This window comes from Manacus vitellinus, unplaced genomic scaffold, assembly GCF_001715985.3.
Source record: "Manacus vitellinus isolate BGI_N305 unplaced genomic scaffold, ASM171598v3 scaffold_6_pilon, whole genome shotgun sequence".
NCBI classification, from domain to species: domain Eukaryota; kingdom Metazoa; phylum Chordata; class Aves; order Passeriformes; family Pipridae; genus Manacus; species Manacus vitellinus.
Window position 1 is genome coordinate 6,244,322 of NW_021940750.1, and position 20,737 is coordinate 6,265,058.

A 20,737-nucleotide genomic window follows, 5' to 3' on the forward strand; every position below is an offset into this window, starting at 1 on the left:
ATCAAAACTATGAATTGAGTGTGATCAACATTATTCTTAAATGGAACAGAATTTTAGCATTGCCTAATTGATCACAAGGAAAAAAACCAACCAAGGACTTCAAGATTTCAGCTCAAAGCTTGCTTTTAGCACATAATCTGTCTAGAAGAGGAATAACAGAAGAATAAAAGAACTTGTATTTTCAAGCCATGAAAACTGCATACTAGAAAGCAATCATGTCTTCTTTGCATTTGTGAGTCACAACATAACTAGTAAAGGGGAAGAAAAGTTACTTCTTTTATGAATCTAATATATTACCTCATAGTGTTGTTTATTCTCTCTCAACCTTTAAATTTTTGGGGTTTTTTTTCCTTCCCCTGATCAAACTCTCCATTTTCATCCTATTTGAGTCCACAAACTCCACCAAGATACAGTTAGACAACAAGATGTCCCCAATCCATCCTGCCAGCCTAAGGGAACACATTTCCCATTCAAAACTTGAATTGCTTTCATCATCAAATTCTTGAGCTCCAGCTAAGTTCTTCTCACCTATTTCACTTGACATTCACTGCCTCTATGCCCTTTCCCTATTAAATGAAGTCTTAAATGCAGATGGTTCAGGGAGAATACAAGTTTTATAAAGAGTTGCCAGGAAGAAGTGATGAAAATGAAAATTTCCTAATGCACAGAAACTTATCAGAGGTTTTAGGTAAGCATCATTCAGTTGACAGGAAGTTTAGCTACATATGTCAGATACAACCAGTCATATGTGCTTCTATTAGAAAACACAAGATTTGCGCTTTTTTTTCTCATTTTTTTCTCATTTGCAAATTTTGACAGTTCAGAGTTCTAGTCATATTTTAAATACACAGCAATACTAAAAAGAGGTGGTGCAATTTCAGGAATAAAGTCAAAACCAGAAAAAATAGTAAGAACAAAAACTCGATACTATCAGGAAGGCACTATCCTCATGGCATGTTGAAAACAGATTTTATTAGAATTGCGCAATAAAAAAAAATAGTTTTCTCTTACTGTCTGTCCTTCCTTTTCTTTTTTGTTAAGAATATATTAAATACAAAAAGATTGCTATTGAATGGCTTATAAATACACCCTGCAGTTAGTATCTATTCTTTTAGATTTATTATATGACAGTATTAATTGCCATTAGTCAAACACATTATATCATATCTCATGGCAAATGCTCCTGATTACATGATGCTACAGATAAGAGTTGGAAGTTTTAACTACAGAAAATTGCAAGGAGGCCTAAATTAACTGGGGACAATGATGACAAGGACCAAGGTTACTGTTGTTGCATTCCAACATTAACTAATAGGAAAAAATCTGTCCTATCTGATGATTTAACCTTCAATTTTCTGTCATTTTTGCATTTTAGCATCTAGTATAGAACCTATTCTTATTTATGCAGCCATCTAATGACCACATCTTACTTGCCTGTTTTGATTTAATGGGCAGACTTACTGGTTTTATGTCCCTGTGCAGGAATCCCACAGAATGAATACTTTCAATAGATTCCAAAATCTGCTTCCCAAGCCGCAGAGTGGTACTAATGGTGAATGTTCCTCGAGATTGGCTCCGACGCAGGTCTGCCAAGTTCCGACCCTGATTAAATCAAAGGGACATTTTCATAAAAAAAACACTAAAGCCAAGATTCACAAATGGTGTAAAGTCTTCCTACTTCTTTAGCTGTTCATGGTTAACCATGGAATACCCTCAATACCTTCAAGGATAACACATTTCACCTAAATGTAATGACTATATATCCCCGAGTATCTCCAACACTAAATTTAGAATCTGTTTTTGAAAATATGAATCTTAGTATCACTCTATACATAGAACAAACTAGAACACTAGTACAAACACTATTAGTTAACATTGTATCTGTGTCACACTTGAAAAAAAGCCACTGAAAAAACGCTCACAAAGACTTCTTTACACTCACCTCTTCAAGGAAAAGTACATAATTTAATTACACATTATATCGAATAGATGAAAAATATACTATGTAGGAAATGCAACCCTGTGACATCACAAAACTGTTGGTCTGCCAAAATAACAGATGATCAACAGTATGAATTAGAGCACACTTTTCCTAGTATTCATATTCACCAAGATGACAAAAGACAGTAATCCCATAACCTTCAGTGCTAATCACCCGTTTTATCCCTTTTTACAGGAACAAGTCCTTCAGGAAAGTGAATTAAGTGTTTTCTTTTATGTGCAAAGGGTATTTTTTTCACTTTTATCAAAAAAGCCAACAAAATGCAGAGACAAATATAACACATTTTAGACTATCTTCAAGTGAAGACTTGAATGTAAATTATCTTAGAAGACATCACAGTTCACTCTTCATAAAGTCAGGTCTTTCTCAGGATGCAAGTTTTCTCCTTTTTGATGGAATTATGGAAAGGATATAAAAGGATAAAGATCAAAGGATATGTTCAATTTAGGTTTGCTCACTACTATGTGTTCATGATCTTTGGGGTATTTTTTTAGTTAGGCATCCTCTAAAATTTTACTAGTATTTTCATATACGCTTGGTTAACAAACCAAAACACACAAGCAAACATTGAGCTCTGTTTGATACACTGACCTGCAACTGCATGACCACATAGTTAAATCTATCATTCCGTCCACATCCGATGAATCTACAGACATGATCTTTTCCTGAGAGAAAAAGAAGCAAATTAGCCACTAATAATGAAATTCTGTGGTTTATTCCTTTAATACCTAGTGAATTACTTAAAAAGATAGTTATATTTCTTTAGAGATGTTCAATAAACTAAGTCCCCCACAATTCAACAGCAGTAAAACCAAACTTAGTTCTACCTGCAATTATACAAAAGATTTTTTCCATAATATATGAAGCTCTACCACAGCCATCACTCTTCCATAAGAAAACATGCATGACAACATGCCTAAAGGTCCAAAAACTTGAGGCATTTTGGACTTGAGAAGGTTATTTTCCTACAAAGCTGATGGCTTGTTATAGACAATATTCCAAGCCACCACTTCTCTTTTCTATAAGCTGCAGCTGCCGTGATAAAAGAGAACAGTAGTAGTTACTTGTTGGGCTATGTTTTGTATTAAAAAACTGTAGGAAATATAATTCAACAAATCCAATTTATTAACATCTTTTTTCTAGAATATGATCTTTGCTATTTAGTTACAAAAGATAAATTCAGCTCAGGTACACTGAAACAGAGAAAAAAATATTATAGTTTTGTTTAAGCTGATTTTCTGTAAAGCCTCCTCCTGTCCTAGGAGCAAACTGCAGAGGAGATGAAGACTAGTCAAAAATAATCTCCTTACTATCCTGCAGTTGTAAGTCAAAACATAAGACTCCTCAGTAAAAAAAGAGAAACAGGTAAGCTAAAGACTGCAGTAGGGAAACAGAAGTGGAATACAAATTCACTGTCATTTTGATACCTGTGTTCATTGACTTGCAGAGAAGCTGGAACCCCTTATGACCCCATTCTGTGACAGAACAGGGAACTGTAGGGTAAAAGTCCCTCAGGCCATTTACCTTCCCTTCTGACACCGTGGAAGCTACAGCCAATAGAAAGCTGATGGTCTCAGGTGCTTACTAAAGATGTGTAAAATTTGTGTCATCTAAGGTTTCTTTCATGAATTTCTTTACCCTTAGGATTACCAGACTGTCATAAGGTGGGGGGGGGAAGTTAAAAAAAAAAAAGTGAAAGGAAAAAGGCAATTAAAATTTTCAAAAAAAACCATTACTTTTTTTTCAAATGACCCCTGTGGCTAGCTACAGATCTGGGGAGACTTTTTGCTACAACTGCAATTGCTGCACTCATAGGTCCATCCAAACCCTACTTGACCCTATAGCTTCTGAATATTCTCACTTCACTTGACAGAAGAGTGGCTGACTGATTATTGCTTCCTCAGGAAGCTTCCTGCCACATACAATTAAGTCAGGTAGGCCCATTTAAACAAAGAAAATGTTACAGGATTCACCAAAATAAAATATATTAAAAGAAATCTCTACAATTTCTGCAAATACATAAGTACTAAGCTATTAAGTATCACTGCTTTTCCTCCACTTTTTCCTTCCACCCATTCATTTAAGTAAGACAGGCAGTATTACAGACAGTATAATTTTATGAAAAAAAAAGACTTAGCAGCAAATTTGTCAAGATGAAATTTTGTATATTCATTGCTGCAGTTTCCAGTTAATGAAGTCTCATCTCAAATATTTATGATTCATTTTACATCCACTGTGGGTATGCTGAAGGAACATCTTCAGAGAAACATATATTAGTCAGATTTTATCTGTCAAATTCAGCAAATGTCTAAAATGTGGTTTGGTCAGAGAAATTCCACTTTAACTGGAGCATCAATTCAGTTTGTGTGGTAAATTCTCTGGAAACTAAACTTCTATAAAAACCTGAGGAAAGAGAAAAGAGAAGTGAGGCCGGTACACCTTATTCAAATAGAATGATCCTCCACCACTCCAGTGGGGCTACAGACACTTACTAGAGCCTTCCACATACTCCTTTTCCCTCAGCAAGAAAACAGTATTTTCTCACACTTGTGAGCTACACAGCTGGGGTGCAGGGGGAGAAGATGACAGTAATAGGCTGCAGAAACAACTATGCCCTTAAAAAACCTCCTAGGGAGGGTAAAAAGCCTACACATCATTCCCCAGGCTGCTGCAGTGTATCACTGCAGTGAGCTCTAGAGCCTACACCAAGCACAGCCCCTCACTAAACTGTGCTCGGGAGCTGTAAATGAGTGAGGGAGAAGTCTGTAAGGTTGTGTGAGACAGAAACCAACTGAGTGAGTCTCACTCTCACTGAGTGAGACGTGATAAATCTGTCTCCTCCCATCTGACTGTGGGAACAGATGGCCTAACAACATGGTTAAACAAAACAACCATCTGTTGCAGTAGAGTTCTTTTTCTTAAAAAAAAAAAGGAAAACCAGGGAGCTTAAAGAGTTAAACAGTATTCTGCAACACTAATTATGAGAGAGAAGGGGGAAAAAAAAAATTAAGATGTAATTGATGACTAAGCTGTAATAAACGGCCACATCAGTGAACATACTTCTCCTTCATAATTAAGAGAGAAGTCATACAACTACTCACATATTTAAGCATGTTTTGCTAGGTCAGAGTCTTAAAAGAGCTTCTGTGAAGCTTTTCACTGTTCACTGTACTGTACCCACAAAGTTATTACTCATTTTACCCATGTAATGAATGACCACACTGTTTTAATTTTCAAAATTTCTGAAAGTTAAGAATGATAAAAAATAGTACATCCCTGCACTTCTGCCAACTGCTGTTCTCATTTCAGATTCTAATACAGATACACTCAAAAGCATGTTTATAACCCTAAGAATGTGCCTACCTCTAGTAAAGACTGGAAGAGCTGTTCTGCTTGATTGAGACATACTACACCTCTTTATTTATTTTTTTCCTAAAAGCCTGGTTTTTCGTAACTTTCCCAGAAATTGTACAATCTTTTTTTTTAAATCAGATCTACACATCAAGAGAATTCTGAATGACTCTGTCAGCTCATGTCTCTCGTTGCATACGATTCATAGATCAAACTTTCCAATTATTTGCAAGAAAAAGGATTTTCATGACCATTATATTCTTTCCTCTAGGTCCAAGGTAACTAGAACACCTTGAAAGTAAGAGAACATAAGCCCTTTGAGAAAAGGAAAATAATTATATACATACATAAATACATACACACACTTGCCAAAAAGGGATAGAAGAACAAGATAAAAGTTGTTCTCAGAGGATGTACTCTATTCGAAGGTTATTACAAAAATATCCTAAAAGAACTGTTTACAATTTCACCTGTTCTGAATCTATATTGAAAAAAATTGTCAAAAATAAGACAAATTTCTACATGGTAAATGAAGCATTTAATAAAAAAAATAATCTTCAAGAAACAATTATAACATTGTTTTCTACTCCCCATTTTCATCCATTTTTCTTGATTTTCTCTATGCTTCTAATTTTTAGATTTTCCATACTGAAAACTTGGGAAGGCAAAGAAATTAGCGGAAAAGGCTCCTAGGAGCAAAGATTTTATGTAAAACACAAAATGGTTTCTACCATAATCTTATTTAATAAAAATCCTTTAAGTATGGATAAAAATAGGTGCACGTAAAAATAAAGTTCTCTATCTGTGCCAACTATAAACCTCAATATATGCAAAAGCTTCACCTTTGACCTGCTTCTTCCCTGTAGTTGCTTTCCTGATCACCTACAATATTTCCTGTCTTAAACCAGAGCAGTAACAGTGTTAAGTGTGGAACTTCCACAGCAATGACTTAAGGTCACTTCTAGTGTTATTATCATGAGATCACTAACTTCTTTTAGGTTTTTTTTAAACAGAATAAAAAGATATAAAAACTAAGAAATAATATATTTAGATTGTTTACTCATAAGAAAGGTTGTCAAAAGAGCTCCTTCTAAAGATGTCATACAAAATTTGAGTTTCAGTTATATAAAAGCTTCTAATCATTGTTTGTTCAAAGAAATAATACTGAGAAAACAAATAACTGAAATATTTATTCCGCTTATATATTATGTGGATTATTTGTCTCAGTGGATCTGTTGTTCAGGTGTTTCATTGTTCTGTTCTTTTTATCTAGGCAACATTTACCATGGTTCAACAGAACCAAAGACTCTACTGTAGGAAGATTTGGGCTGCTAAAGGAATTATAATGTTCCTATCAGTCTTCCTTTGGGAGTATAACTTCTGAAAGGCCCTACAGCATTTATTCACATATCAATATTTTATTATTACAGTAAATATTTTTTTCAAAAATATTTCAAAAGGTAAAAAAATTTTTACTAAGAAAAAAATCATTTTTCTAACACCTTACCTCAAAATCAACTATTCTTTACAGTAGAAACTTACAATGCACTCCAGTTACGCAGTCATATATAAGGTCACATTTTTATAAATACATTGGCATTGTAGTGCTACCAAAGTCCAATATTTTATTTCAGACCTACTATTTTCCTTATTGTTTCAGCTATACCATTTTAAAGACTCTGGGTTTTGTAAAAATAGAATCGAGCTCATGTGTGCAGAAAAAAAAAAAAAGAAAAATTAATTCAGAGCATTTAAAAACTCTGGAGTTACAGAGTATTTGGTTATCCAAAACTCACTATCTTTAAGATAATTTCTTTCAAGAATGTTGACAAATGTTCTCTAAACTTACAATTGGCAATACTGAAATTTACTACTCATCTCTGGACAAGAAACTCTAACATTCAAACAAAACTAAAATGCAGTCCTTGAATCTCCTTGCTCGATTATATAATACTAGATTTTTTTTGTGAAATTCTTTAAACAGACCAACGTAGGAGCAGTTTGTTAACATTATAACATGTGACACGCTTGCCTCTTGAATCTATAGAAGCTGTCAATTACTGCTGCAGTGTGACCTTTACAGCACATTAGGCAGCACCATATGTCATCCAGATTTTGTTTTACTCAAACCAGGAGTTTGGAAAAATTGGGCTGCTGACAGGAACACATGTATTATTCAAAATCTTCCAGATTAAAAACAAAAGATTTTAAAGAAAAAGTCTCCCTTTAAGCTCTTTCAATAATCTTGTGTTGTGAAAAGCAGTGAAGAGAAGCAATTGCATATTTCTCTGTATTGATAGCTTCAGACATTAAAGTATTTAAATGTACATAAAAAGTGACTATTCAAATTCTGATTCAAGGAACTGATCCCTAAAAGTATTTCAGGATTTTACATGTCAGTATTTTTTTCCTACAAGTTACAGTAATTTAAAGTTGGAGGTTATGTTTGTTCGTGGGGATTTTTTTGAAAATGTTTCCCATTTTGACACTAGAATTCTTAATTTTATTTTCATGTCATCCCAAATCAAAGAAAAAGTTAATTGTAGCAAGACTTTCAGAATCTGAAAGAGCTTCTATTCCACTTGTTATAACCATTTAGCAGTAACCCGCAGACTGTGAGAAATATTTGCTCAAAATATAACCATATAAGAGATTATAATGATTTTTGAAAGAAGACACACTGACATTCTACTTCTGGCACATCCAAGGTACAGCCTTACCTTGCAGCTTTTTCAACACAGCTACTTCCATTTTCAGTACTTGCTTTGGCTGCTGAGCTGATTCGACTTTCAGTGCAACATTTTCCCGAGTAAGCAAGTCCAGTGCATCGTAAATTTCTCCAAATCCTCCACCTCCTATTTTCCTCAACTATATGGGGGAGGGAGAAAGAACAAAAGTATATTTTAAAGAGGGGAGAAGAAAAGAAACAAAACGTCTATCCTTCTTTGTACTGCCTGTCATACTGCAAACACTGTTGTTTTACAAGTAGATTTTAAAGTAACATAATCATGTCTTTCAGTACAGTATAAAAGAGCTACTGAATAATCTACAAAGGTATGGCTAACCACAGTTTGAAAGAGAACACACCTGATCTCTATCTGCACTAAACTTCCTGTATGTAATACAATAGAAGAGTGCACTAGTATTCCCAGCATGAATCTGAGCTGTCAGTATGCTGAATAAAGTCTTTCCTCAAATAGTCACATACTACCCAGAGACCTTCAAATACAAGTGCACTGTGACATTTTTAAAATATGCCATCTTCTTCACTTTTCAGAAATGCACACACTGAATACTAAAGTTATACAAGTTCTTGGACTCCTGAAAAGAGACAGCGTTTTCTATTATATGAAGTAACTTACACACAACAGCTATATCAATAAATTATATGAAATGGCTAAGATTATCTTTGAATACACATTTCAAATGTTACTCACATTTAAATGGTTCACCAATACCATTCTTATTAACAGACATATTAAAGAAACTTGCAGCACTGAAAGTTTCATCTGTGCTAGGACAGGTAAAAAGAATGCTCATGGCACGTTAATTAGTTTGCACTACATTCAGAGCATATATTACTAGTAGTGTTTCCACTCTGCTTTAACTGTTCACGGGAAATAGACACTTGTCTGTTTTTCAGTATCAAAAATGTCCATGTTATTTCATGTAATACTTCTATATGGCTATCTCCCCCATAGCTAATATTCTAAAACTGATAAAATAGAAAAGCAGACAAAAAGAACTTACTCTAAGACTGACGTGTTTTTCAAAATGTCATCTGAAAACATACGGTTACTAACTTTATATGACTACACTGTACTAAATGTCATCTAAACATTCTGGGGTTCTAGAGAGCAGCAATGTGCTGACCTATCTTCAGATTCTGAAAATAAATCTTATGTCTCCTAATCCAGACAATCAGATATCTGACTGAAAAGCGTTTTTTAAAATACCCTAGGTCCCTATGAATAAGGAAGAAGGTAACAGATAAAATACTCATATTATTTACCTGCCTTTTTCATTGCATGGAATTTTTATTCTGTATTATTACAACAATATTCAGTATTTCATCCTGCATGTTCTGTCCTGAGGATCTTCTACCATTGCAAACAACAGCTATTTCAGTATTCTTAAGATGAGGAAAATATGGTCCAAGATATGTAGCATTATCTGCATTACTCACTTCTGGACAATTCACTGCCAGTTTTAAAATGGGATAGACAGAACGCCAAATTTTCAGACCTACAGAACTAACCCACCTAATTATTTCCTTCTAGTGCACACTAGCTGCTAGCAAATGCAGTCTCCTCTTCTCCACAGGCTATATACTTTCTCTGAAGCAGGGTAACATGCACCCTACCAACCCAGGCTTAAGCTCAATTCTCTTTAACCTACATCTTTCAAGAATCTAGGCTGAATGCTATAATAATGACAAACCGTGAGAAATAGTAACCTTTCAAGTCCCATGAAATACTCAGTATACCTTGGTTACATTTAGATGTATTTAATGTATGCAGTGTTAGTCCTTACAGAAAGGAAAGAAATCTGTCATATCTAAATACTGGGAAAAACAGAATTACGTACATTTATATACATTAAAAAAAAAAATCTATGTTATCAATGTGTATCTCTCAAAGATGTAGTTTTGTGACTAATTTGGCCATTTTAAGTCTGCACTTTTCTGTTCCACTTCTTGGTCTGGTAGTACCGTTATCTTGACTGAGCTATGAGCTACTAATAAGGTTTCAACAATTAAACACAGGAATCGATCTGTCTATAGTCTTTAGCATAAGTTACCCACAGGAAATATTTGGCACTTTTCTACGTGTAATACTTGAACTGGAAAGCACGTAAGAGAAAAGGTACAATCATATGAGACGAACTACAGCCTACTCTCAACATTTTCCAGAAGACATCTATCTCATCATCAGTCTACATTACATAGGAAAGAAAATAAACTTGAAGAAAACAGGACTTACATTTGCATGCATCAGACAACTGAGCAGTTTTGTGAACGGTGATATATCAGTATGCTGGTACCTATTTATTAATGGTATTTTATTCTACTTGATCTGATTCAAGACTATGCTTTTAGTTTTTTCTTCAATGCAGTATTAAGACGAAATATAAGAAGGTATTTTACAAATACTTATACTCCAGAGGTAGCTCTTTAGGTTCTATTTACACAAAAGGTTTCCTACACAAAGCTATTGGCTTCCTGCCTATTTAAAAGGAAGACAGAACACAAGACAGTTGAAATTATTTTCTCTATATGAAGTTGAAATGAATGATGAATCTGAATCTTCTATGTTCCTTCTTACAGTTTAAACAAAATCTTGAAACATGAGAGTAATATAAAGCAAAGATGGTGCAAGTGATTCAGAATCCATTCACAGCCTACTAAACACACAGAGATACTCCAAATGCTCTATTGTGAACTGCCTTTTTTTTTTTTTTTAATTTTAAGCAAAAAAGAATAAAGTCATCAGGGGAATGGAGAAGGAACTACGAGAAAACCTGTTTTCCCTATCAAAAATAGCTTCAAATGGATACTATTTTCCTCAAGATGAAAATCAAGGATATGAACACCAAAAGGAAATAGAGCTATTTATGGAAAAGCCAATGCTGGCACACAGTCAAATGAATATAAATCAGCCAGGAATAAATCTATGCTACAAAATCCAACAGATAAAAGGAAGAGCAGCAAAGTCCTGAAAGATCTTCATATAAAGCAGGAATGTCTCACAAACTTGCTAGTTTCATGAGGGTGTCTGACTGATCTCCAAAATGGAGTAACATAATCACTGCTTGACTAGATTCAATATACTAACAGGATTCTTCTAGTTGTGCTCTGAACAGGCACTAAATTGGGATTTAAGAGCTTCCCTAGGTACTTATCAGGAAAAAAAATAAACCACCTTATATCCCCATAGCTTCTTTTAAAAGTAGGATAAGAGAAACAAGTGGTTTTAAAGCACATTCACCATTTAATGCTGAATTAATCACCAATTAAGCAAAATACATCTCAAAAGAGTTTTCAAACCAATTTCAAAGCACAATCTAATTCTTTTTAAAAAATGTGTTTTAAAGAAGAAAAAGAATTGCAGGAAGGCATACTCACCACCTTCCATCTTTCTTTGACCAATATTCCCACACTGAGGATATCAGGCTGCTCCCCTCCTCCACTCATTGCAACCTCCTGAGGTGATGGAGCTGCTATGCAACTAAGGCAGTAGAAACCATCCAGATCCTAGGAGTGGCTTCCATTTAACCAGTCACTGCAGAAACAGAGCAGAAGATGGGATTTCAGTGATTAACAGACTAACATGAAATACAGAAAAAGTTGTGTTTCTCATCCAGCACCTTAACTAGTTTTTGTATCCCATAGTGTCCAGTGTTGAAATTCTAGACAAACAGCTTCCAGTACAGAAAAAAGTTTTTTACTTGCTCTCACTCAAACCCCCAATTCCAATCTCAAAATGTAACAAACAAATATAAACATTTCCACAATTATATTCTATAAGCAGTTTCAAAATGTTGCAAAGCATAATTGCATTTAAACTTAATTTTAATAACAACTTTTTAAATCTAATTATTTACCAAATAGTTGTTTAAATAATTAATAGTAATATATAATAAACTTAAAAAAATATTATCCAAAAAATTACAATATTAAAAATAGATATTTCAATCGAGACTGCACTGCATACAGACTACTCCACATTTTACAATGTGTTTCACATAGCTAGGATTATTCATGATTAAATACATTTAAGTACAATTTTGTTGATTTATGTCAGGCTATAAATAGCTAAAGGAAAAAACCTTGTCTTCAGTAATTTTGACAGTTTATTTTTTTAATTTTCTGGTTTCAGCAATCATTGCTAAATTGAATTTTATATAGCATTATAAAAATTTGTATTTTTGAGATTAATATATGCATGATGGTTCCTATCATTAAAATTCTATCACCAATTAAAATCTTATTTCAATTGTTTGAAGCTTTTCTAGAATTGTGCTTTTTTGTTACACTGGTATAATTATACAAATGTAACTCTTTGTATAAACTCTCTTATCCAAAGACAATACTCTTCAAAAAGGGTATTTGCTTTGGATTTATTTCTATCACTTTCAAAATAGCATCAACTGCAAGCAAACAATTGTTTTTTTCCCTGAATTGACACACAGATTATATGCAAAATTGGTAAACTCATTCTGATTTAAATTAGCAGTATGGCCTTCCACGTGGCTAAATGCCAAGTTTACTACTGGGGCTAAATTATGCTTTTTTTCAAAAATACTCTGCTGCTTAAACGACTTGGCTTTTAAGACAAACATTTGTTTAACATGATAGTAACTGTGGGGTTTTTTTTCATATTCTTTTGTATTTCTTTTTCATATTATATTTATGCCTCTTTGCTTCAACTGCACATTCTAACATTTAAACCAACTCCAAACAAAACAGACCCCTCTGAAGAAAAATTAATCTGGATTAAATTTATACCAAATTAGAGTGGATTACATCCCTGTAAAGGAGTGCTCATTCAAATAGGTAGCCTGAATTGGTTTAATTCAAACAAATGAAGGGAAACCAAATTAAGATTGTGTATTCCGAGTAACAGCATCCACCCCGCAATTTAATCAAGTTTAACTAAACCAATTTAAATTCTACCAGTGCTAGTAAATCCTCTCCTGCAGATAAGGTCAAAATTACAAAAAGAACTATGGTCATTTGTGCGAACGCCCTTAACATTACTGACCACTGACCACAGTTACTGCCCTTTCCAACAGAATTATCATAACACAGTCAAGAACTAAGTAAGTCAAAGACAAAATGAAATGGTACTAATGAAGGGGAAAAGGTCTATTTCCAAAATTACATGCTTACAGCACATAGCCATTTTTCCATTTACTCAAACATTTCCTTCTCTTTCCACCACCCGCCAGTTACATCAGAGTAAGTCGTGGTCTTTACCAAATAAATTGTTCACTCCTGTTCACAGTCATTTTAGAATTTTTTGTTAATACTGCTATCAGACTTGATTTGATTCCTGACTTGATACTTTTTTGTTTTTTAATACATTTTAAGTTACAATTTACGGTCACAGCTCTGACAAACATTTCTGAGAGCTATTCATTCATGGATTCTGGAGCTTATTAAGAGAGCGTCAGCAACAAGACCCAGAATGCAAAGGTATAACACATATATCCACATAAACATCCCATATTTTAAGAATTGTCATAGAAGTATTACTGTATGTAACATCTGTATGGCCAGGGTAACAAAATCTTCATTTATACACAAGTCCTCAATCCTATTCCAATACACTAATTCCTTGCTATGTCATCCTGTATCATTACAAAACAATAACATATATTCTATATCATCAGTAACTGGTATTCAAAGCAACAAAACACCAGCAAAAATTGTCTCCTGAGCCTTGGAAGACAAGGTACTAAACTCCTCCTGAAGCTTAATAATCAAGTGCAAGCATTATTTTACTTGAAAAAAAATGGAAGTTTTACAAACACTTTGAAGTCAATTTGAAGAATCTTGTTTTCTTCAAGACCCCTAATAAAGCAGGAGGATTCAGTGACAAATTTGAAGGCCAGAAAGCTTGAAATTGGTCCAAACTTTCAAATGATCAGGCCACATAAGTGCACCCTCTTCAATGAATTAGCACACACTAATTTAATTTAATAGTCCAAATAATGAATAGTCCCCTAACTTCACTAGTAACATGTTTCAGTATGTTCCTTCCCTCACCATAAGCATAACTCGCTTTGCTTCAAGGTTGAATATGTCTAATTTTAGGTTTTTTACCACCAGACTTGGTTACGGTTTTGGTAACCAAATTCCATACCCAGTAATTTCACTTCATTTAAACATCTAAACATTTTTTTAACCTCCTCTAAATTAATAAATTAAGCTTTAAGCCTTCCTTCCTATCCTATGGGTCTTTTACATGGTTCTCCTTTGAAAACCCTCTCCTTGCTCCACATTATTCTTGTGGTATGGTCAGCAACACTGAGTTAGACATCCACGCTGAATTACACTCTATCTCACCAATACCTAGTATGGAGAAAAGATGTTTTTTTATTTATTTGCAATAGCAGTAATTTCTATAATTTAAGTCTAAAACTGCTTTGTACTTTTGCTAAATCACAACTTTATCAGATACTTATACACCTCCATGCTTACACTCAGGCAGTGTTGCAAGCACATGGTTTCTATAAAACTATTCACAATCTGATCTAGACTGAGTTTCCTTGCTCTGATGTGTTCTCTAATGACCTTAACACTGTATAACTGAAATCTGTTATTGATGTACTGCAGTAGATAAATATCTTTATGTTCCTTACCTAAAAACAGATAACACATATTCTAGTAAGTGCAATCTAGGTTACAATCAAATTTATGTGGAAAAAGAAAAGGACATTATTAGAGAGGACTACATTCAAAGGACTTTTGGACAGACACAAATATGCATTCTTTGGAGGTGGTGCTCAGGTCAAGATTGAAAGTGAAATTTCTCTGAATTTGGAACAATTTAAATTCAGATTGACCCGTTCCAAATTCCAGATGAATTAATGACTCATAAAAGTACATACAGTTCCATTTGTATAACTGAAATACTTTGCTTTCAGCACAGCTCTTTAACAGCCTACAATGCTGTTAAACAATTTAAGAAAGCTCCAGTATGTTCTGTATTCCACTGATGCAGATGAATAATTAATGGTATACGGTTAAGGTGCAAGCTTTTCCTTACTCATTCAGCAGATGAATCCTTGAGCAGTACAGTTTTATAGGTGGCAGTACAATTATTTTCAGCACAATGAGCACTTCTTTAAAATTCTCCTAAAAAAGTAACAGTCATTGTAATTGCAATATGTCTCAAAAAATTCTGTATTCATTAACTCATCAGTTGCCTTATCAGATCAGTTTATCACTTGAGAAGAACTTTTGAAAATAGCAGCATTACCACAATTAAAGGCAAGCAGCCCTGTGTCAAATTTATTTCCAGATGACAGGTCCTGGAGTAACTACGACAACACAATAAGGATAGACTGTTCCATAACGTAAGCCCAGGAACTGATCATAGTATAACATAAGAGCAGGTAAGGGAACATTAGTACTAATATCCAGAATACTGTACAAACAGCATCCATTATTTAAAACTCTTCTATCCACTGAACTGATTTTTAACTACATATCAGCCCCACAAAAGACTTCTTTAATTTATCCCAAACAAGTAAAATAAGAGATTATATGCTATTAGAAAGCAATAGTGCAAAACTTGCAGAAAAAAAAAGTCAATTTTGTAATAGCTGATTCTAGCTCAGCAAGAAAAGACAATCTTTTCATGTAATTTACGTGCATGTATATAGTTTCTTCAGAGACAGCCCTAAACTGAAGCCAATCTCTGTTTACCAGCCATCATAAATGTTTAAATTCAGATCTAAGATGTAGCACACGGAACTTTGGCTGAATGGAGGTACTGTAAGTTCCAGGACAAAGCAAGTAAGCACAGAAGATTAATTCTGTTCTGTATAAAGGAATACATGTCCTCTTGCCTCCACTAAGGAATAATATCAATCTTTTACTATTACGAACTCTTTATGCTTATTAGGAGCCCTATCTGCCTGCCTTCAGTTCACTTAAGAAACTAGTAAATTAACTGAAATCTACCTAAGATGGTTTCCACTTCTGTACTTTCTACTTCTGAGCAGAAGAACTTAAGGAACAAACAAAATTTTAACAGCTCAGCATAATGAGAAAATCAGGGCAGGAAAAGTTCAAAGGTCCTAATTTCATTGCATTTATGATAAAGTCCACTGTCTTCGAAATGCTAAGAATATGCTGAAATTGTAAATTCCAAGGCCAGAAATGTATTAAGCGCGTCTATTTGAACACCCAAACTAGAAAGTTATCTTACAAATAAACCTGAATATTTTCTAAATACATCTATTAAAATCTAGGGGTTTGAAAATCATCATTCACCACACAAATAAGAAAACAAATTTAAGACCTTGACTTAAATTTCCAACTTTACTGGTTGTGAAGAAAATCTTTTTAAAAATTCAACACATTACCAATGCCATTTTAGGTTCCTTTCTCAAGCTCTTGAGTGCCAAAATACTCATCACCACTTGCAGATTCCAGGTGTGAAAAGCTCCCAGCTGTCTTGTGTGCTATTGCCAAAGAGTCCATATTTCCTTCTGGCAACTTCTGCACTTACAGATATGTTGTTATTACAAAAGTGGCAATATTTTTGCAGTTTGAAGGCAGAGTTAAAAATATAACATTTAGTTTCAAGTCTTATTTTAAAAAGACATATTTCAAGCTACCATACTATTTTCAGTTTGCAAAAGAATTCACTACCAAAATGTTGCAAAAACCCAAGTAAGGCAAGTTCATCAGAGGACTGTATTTTCTTTCACTAAACACACTAATATGTGTGGCAAATCCCTACAAGCCTGAGGCACACAAACCCCTCTTCAAGTCCAAAGTAGAATTAACACCTTTAAATTAAATTGAACTTGAAAGCATTTGCACTGAAGTAAACTTCAGTATGTTTCTTGATCAGACCAACTGAGATAAAGGGTACTCAATACCTTGCCATAAAGAAAAGAAAGCATCTTTATGTGCATGACAGGGAATGACTAGATGTTTATGGTTCCTATCAGAAACACAGAATGCAATTTATTACCCACAGAAAATCAGAACATTTTGGTCAGGGAAAATTAGAATTAGTCATAAATCAAAACCCCTATTTAATCCATGATATTTTTGCCATGGTATTTTTCAGATGTGTGACTTAATGTCCTAATTTGATCTGTCACACAATTGCACAAAGACTTGCGTCAGAAAAAGAGAAAGAATGGAAGTTAGCTGTGAGAGACAGGTAAAGGCTGGGCTACTGTGGTGCTTTCAACTCAAATTCAACCTCAGATGCAGAGCCTTTAATCCTAATGTGGAAGCCTAACCCTTTGGAGAGGTTAACTTCACTTCAAATAATATTGTATTCTTCTCAATTTTTTCCCACAACTCAGAGTGAGTTACAAATCAAAAAGAGGCTCATGAAATGTTATTAATGACTCCAAAATTAATTTTAAAACCCTAATAGTGTCGTTCGTGAAAAAAAAAAAAAGGTGTATTTCTGTGTCTTAGATTCACTATAGGCATTGTGGTATCTACAACAAACCTAAATGGAACTAGAAGGAGGGATTTTTGCTATAAGAATTTGTTTTACTTGTCAAAAGTCTTTTTCAAATAAACGTGCAAATGGAAACTCAGTTTGGCAATGACCTAAATTATACGGTGTTACAATAATTAGTTTTCAAGATCCTTGTAAAATTTTCATTGTAAAAAAGTGATAGTGAAGTGTGGTTTTAAAGAAAGACAGCTTGAAGTCAAAGAATTAAGGTATTTTAAACAGTGGCATAGTATTATAATATCAATCTACTTATAGTCTGGATTTATCAGCAAAAATAAAATCTTTATTTCCAGTTTTCTGAAGTGTTGGAATAGTCAGTCATCTTCTTAGGATAAACTCAAGAATATTAATAGCTTACCATAAAAGTCACTATCTACATACAAAGGAATAACATAAATTGATCCTTTAAGATGGTCTGAACTATTGCCCTTTCCACTAACACTATTTCTATTTTTTCACAAATCCATTTTCTCAGCAAGGAAAAACATAAACACCCAACACATGCACACAGCACACAACAACAGAAGACAAGAAGGTAAACAATACACTGCTCTGAAGACCTTACAGAAGAAAAGAGTTGCTGCTAAGGACTGTGCAAGAATGATGTGAAGGCACATATACAACTAACTGCTTAATGCTTCATCCAAACAAGTAAAGCTCAGGGCTAATTCTAAACATAAATGGGAGTAACACAGTTTTTTTGAAAATACAAGAAAATTAGCAGAGAAACTTTGATGAGACCTTCAGATAGATGGCATGTGAATAGCAAAATGCTGTCTGCACTGTCAAATGATCAACAAGGCTGCCAGCAGCAGAGAAGCAGCCCAGCTGGCAGCCACATGACTACATTCGCTGTATCATGCCCAGGCTGAAGCTCCACCCATGAAGCAACCTGGACCTCACTAACAAAACCGGAGAATTCCCTTGATATGTCAGTTGACAAAGCACATGACAAAAACATGGTCAATGAGGCCTGACAGTTTACTAAGCAGAATACAAGAAAAGAGAGAAATAATCTTTTTTCAATCTGTAATGTCTAACCTCTTAGCACCCTTATCTTTAGGGCACATAACTCTAAATCTGCTGCAGTACTGGGATAAAGAGAGGGCATCGGCTGTGCATACACAGGTATTCCATCTTCTTAAATACTTTAAATACATCTCCTTAAATACAGTAGCTCTCCTTTTTGCCAATGTGTAAAACGAGGTCAGTAACTGCTACACCAAGCAAGGTGCCTCCATAAGAGCCTAGCTAACAGGAAGATGGGATTTGAGGGAGTCCACACAGTGCAGGACATCTACCAAACTCTGACAGGCTTCAGCCTCCTCAATGAGGAGATTGGCCATCCTATCACCCAATGCAGCAATCCCAGAAAGAGTTAAGGAGGAAAGACACACCACCACGTTACAGTTTATGCAGGAGATGCCTCAGTATGTTCAAGAAGAATTGTACTTTCCAGCAGCAAATCAACAGTATTAGAGAAGTCAGGCACAAAGAGAAGACAAAAAAACACAGAGACCCTGTGCTAACCCTCATGCCAAGACCAACTCAGCACTGATGTCAGCATCCCTCGCATCAATGGGTAAGGCACAGCAACACGAAGTGGGTCCTTACGAACTGCCAAATGACATGAGAGGTGGGAAATGGCTTGGTGCTTGGCTATGCTGAAGGAAGGTGGCACTGAGGCAGCTAAATAAACATAAAGGAGGTATTGCTAGCAGACTGGCACAAGTTATTACTTTACCTTCAGTTTGGCATGGTTGTAGAGAAGAGCTCTCTACAGTGCCAGGGAATCTCTCTTTTTCACAGGATATTCCACAATGATCACATGGGCTCTGGCAATATTGAATCTAGAAGTACAATACACAACAACAAAGGAGATGGGTAGCTCATCTAAGACTGTCTGACCAATCTGTCCCTAAAAAAATATTGGTGTTGAAAAAGGTACAGGGACTCAAGTCAACAATGTGGCTTGGTTAGAGCATGCTCTTGCTTTGCAGCTGTAGTTGAAGCTGGCTTCAAGCAACAGTGACTGAAACTTGAGCTCCTAATCAGAAGTCCTGCAAGGTTTGAAACGGAAAACAAGTATTAAAAAACTGAAATGGAACTTTAGCAAAGGCATTTGAAGTTGGTACAAATCCAAAAATATCAATTTAATTTGCAACAGAAAAAAATTAGGTTAGACAGTAGAAAAGTAGATAGCGTGGGCAGCTAATCACAAGCAGAGACAGGCAGCATTAGGCCAAAAATCCACCTAGCCCAACCTCCTGTCTCTGACTATTGCCAGCAACTCATGTCTAGGGAAGAATACAAGGACACAGAAAGCATATAATCAGACTTCCCAGAATATTTTCTGAGGATATAGTAAGCTGGGACACAAAACACAGAAACAAAGATGGTATTTAAGGTTTTTCATCTCCAAGTTCATTAGAGCTTTTCTGAACCCCTGAAAACTTTTTCCACCTATAACACTCTATTGCAAGCAAATTGTAACTTGACTTCATTTGGGGGGAAAAAGCATCCTTGTTTCCAATTTGTTTTCTGCTAGTTACACTGGAAGTTCATTAACCTTTGTACAGGAAGGCAGTGTACAGTTGTTCCCTGTTCACTTCTCAGTCCTACACAGGGAATACGCTGCTACCATATGCCTCCTTATTTACCTCTTCCAACTACTTAGTCTTTCACTGATTTTGATCATCATCTGTGTGCTTTTTGCAGTTCTATGTCCCCTCTGAGATGTGGAGACCAGCATTGTTACTGGGGAATAACCTGTTATTTTCAGAGAATGTGCAAGACTCCATTCAAGAGAAGTTAATTGCTGTAAATTTTAAAATTATTTATCCCTACATGAATTGCTTTTATGATAATTGTCATTCATCATTATCTCAGAGTAGCAAGGTCTTTCTCCAGCTCTTCCTTATCTTCATCTTAACTTATTTTAATAGCCTTGTATCACCAGACTATGAAATTTCAGTATTTGCATCTTATCTAGATCATCTGTAAATACACACTACAGCACACAGAGCTACCCTTTTTAGGCTGATGAGCTATCATTTAGGAAGATCAATATTTGTATTTTTAACTCAGATTCCACTAAATAAAAACGTTTTTTTTCCACAAACTGTACACATATAGAAAACCTGACTCACTATCTTCCATCTGG

The 20,737-nt window shown here is 34.8% G+C and overlaps 1 protein-coding gene across 4 annotated transcripts in view; it reads right to left on the bottom strand.

The window, feature by feature from the left end:
- TTBK2 (tau tubulin kinase 2) overlaps positions 1–11,631 on the bottom strand; it is a 62,029-nt gene extending 50,398 nt beyond the window's left edge. For all 4 annotated transcript variants that reach the window (XM_018082773.2, XM_018082774.2, XM_018082776.2 and 1 more), the window contains exons 1-4: positions 11,478–11,631; positions 8,074–8,221; positions 2,594–2,667; positions 1,462–1,602 (exon numbers count right to left, since the gene is read on the bottom strand). In XM_018082773.2, coding sequence (XP_017938262.1) covers positions 1,462–1,602; positions 2,594–2,667; positions 8,074–8,221; positions 11,478–11,546 — 432 coding nt within the window. In that variant the 5' untranslated portion in view covers positions 11,547–11,631. The remainder of the gene's footprint in view (positions 1–1,461; positions 1,603–2,593; positions 2,668–8,073; positions 8,222–11,477) is intronic.
- Between the last annotated feature and the right edge of the window lie 9,106 nt (positions 11,632–20,737).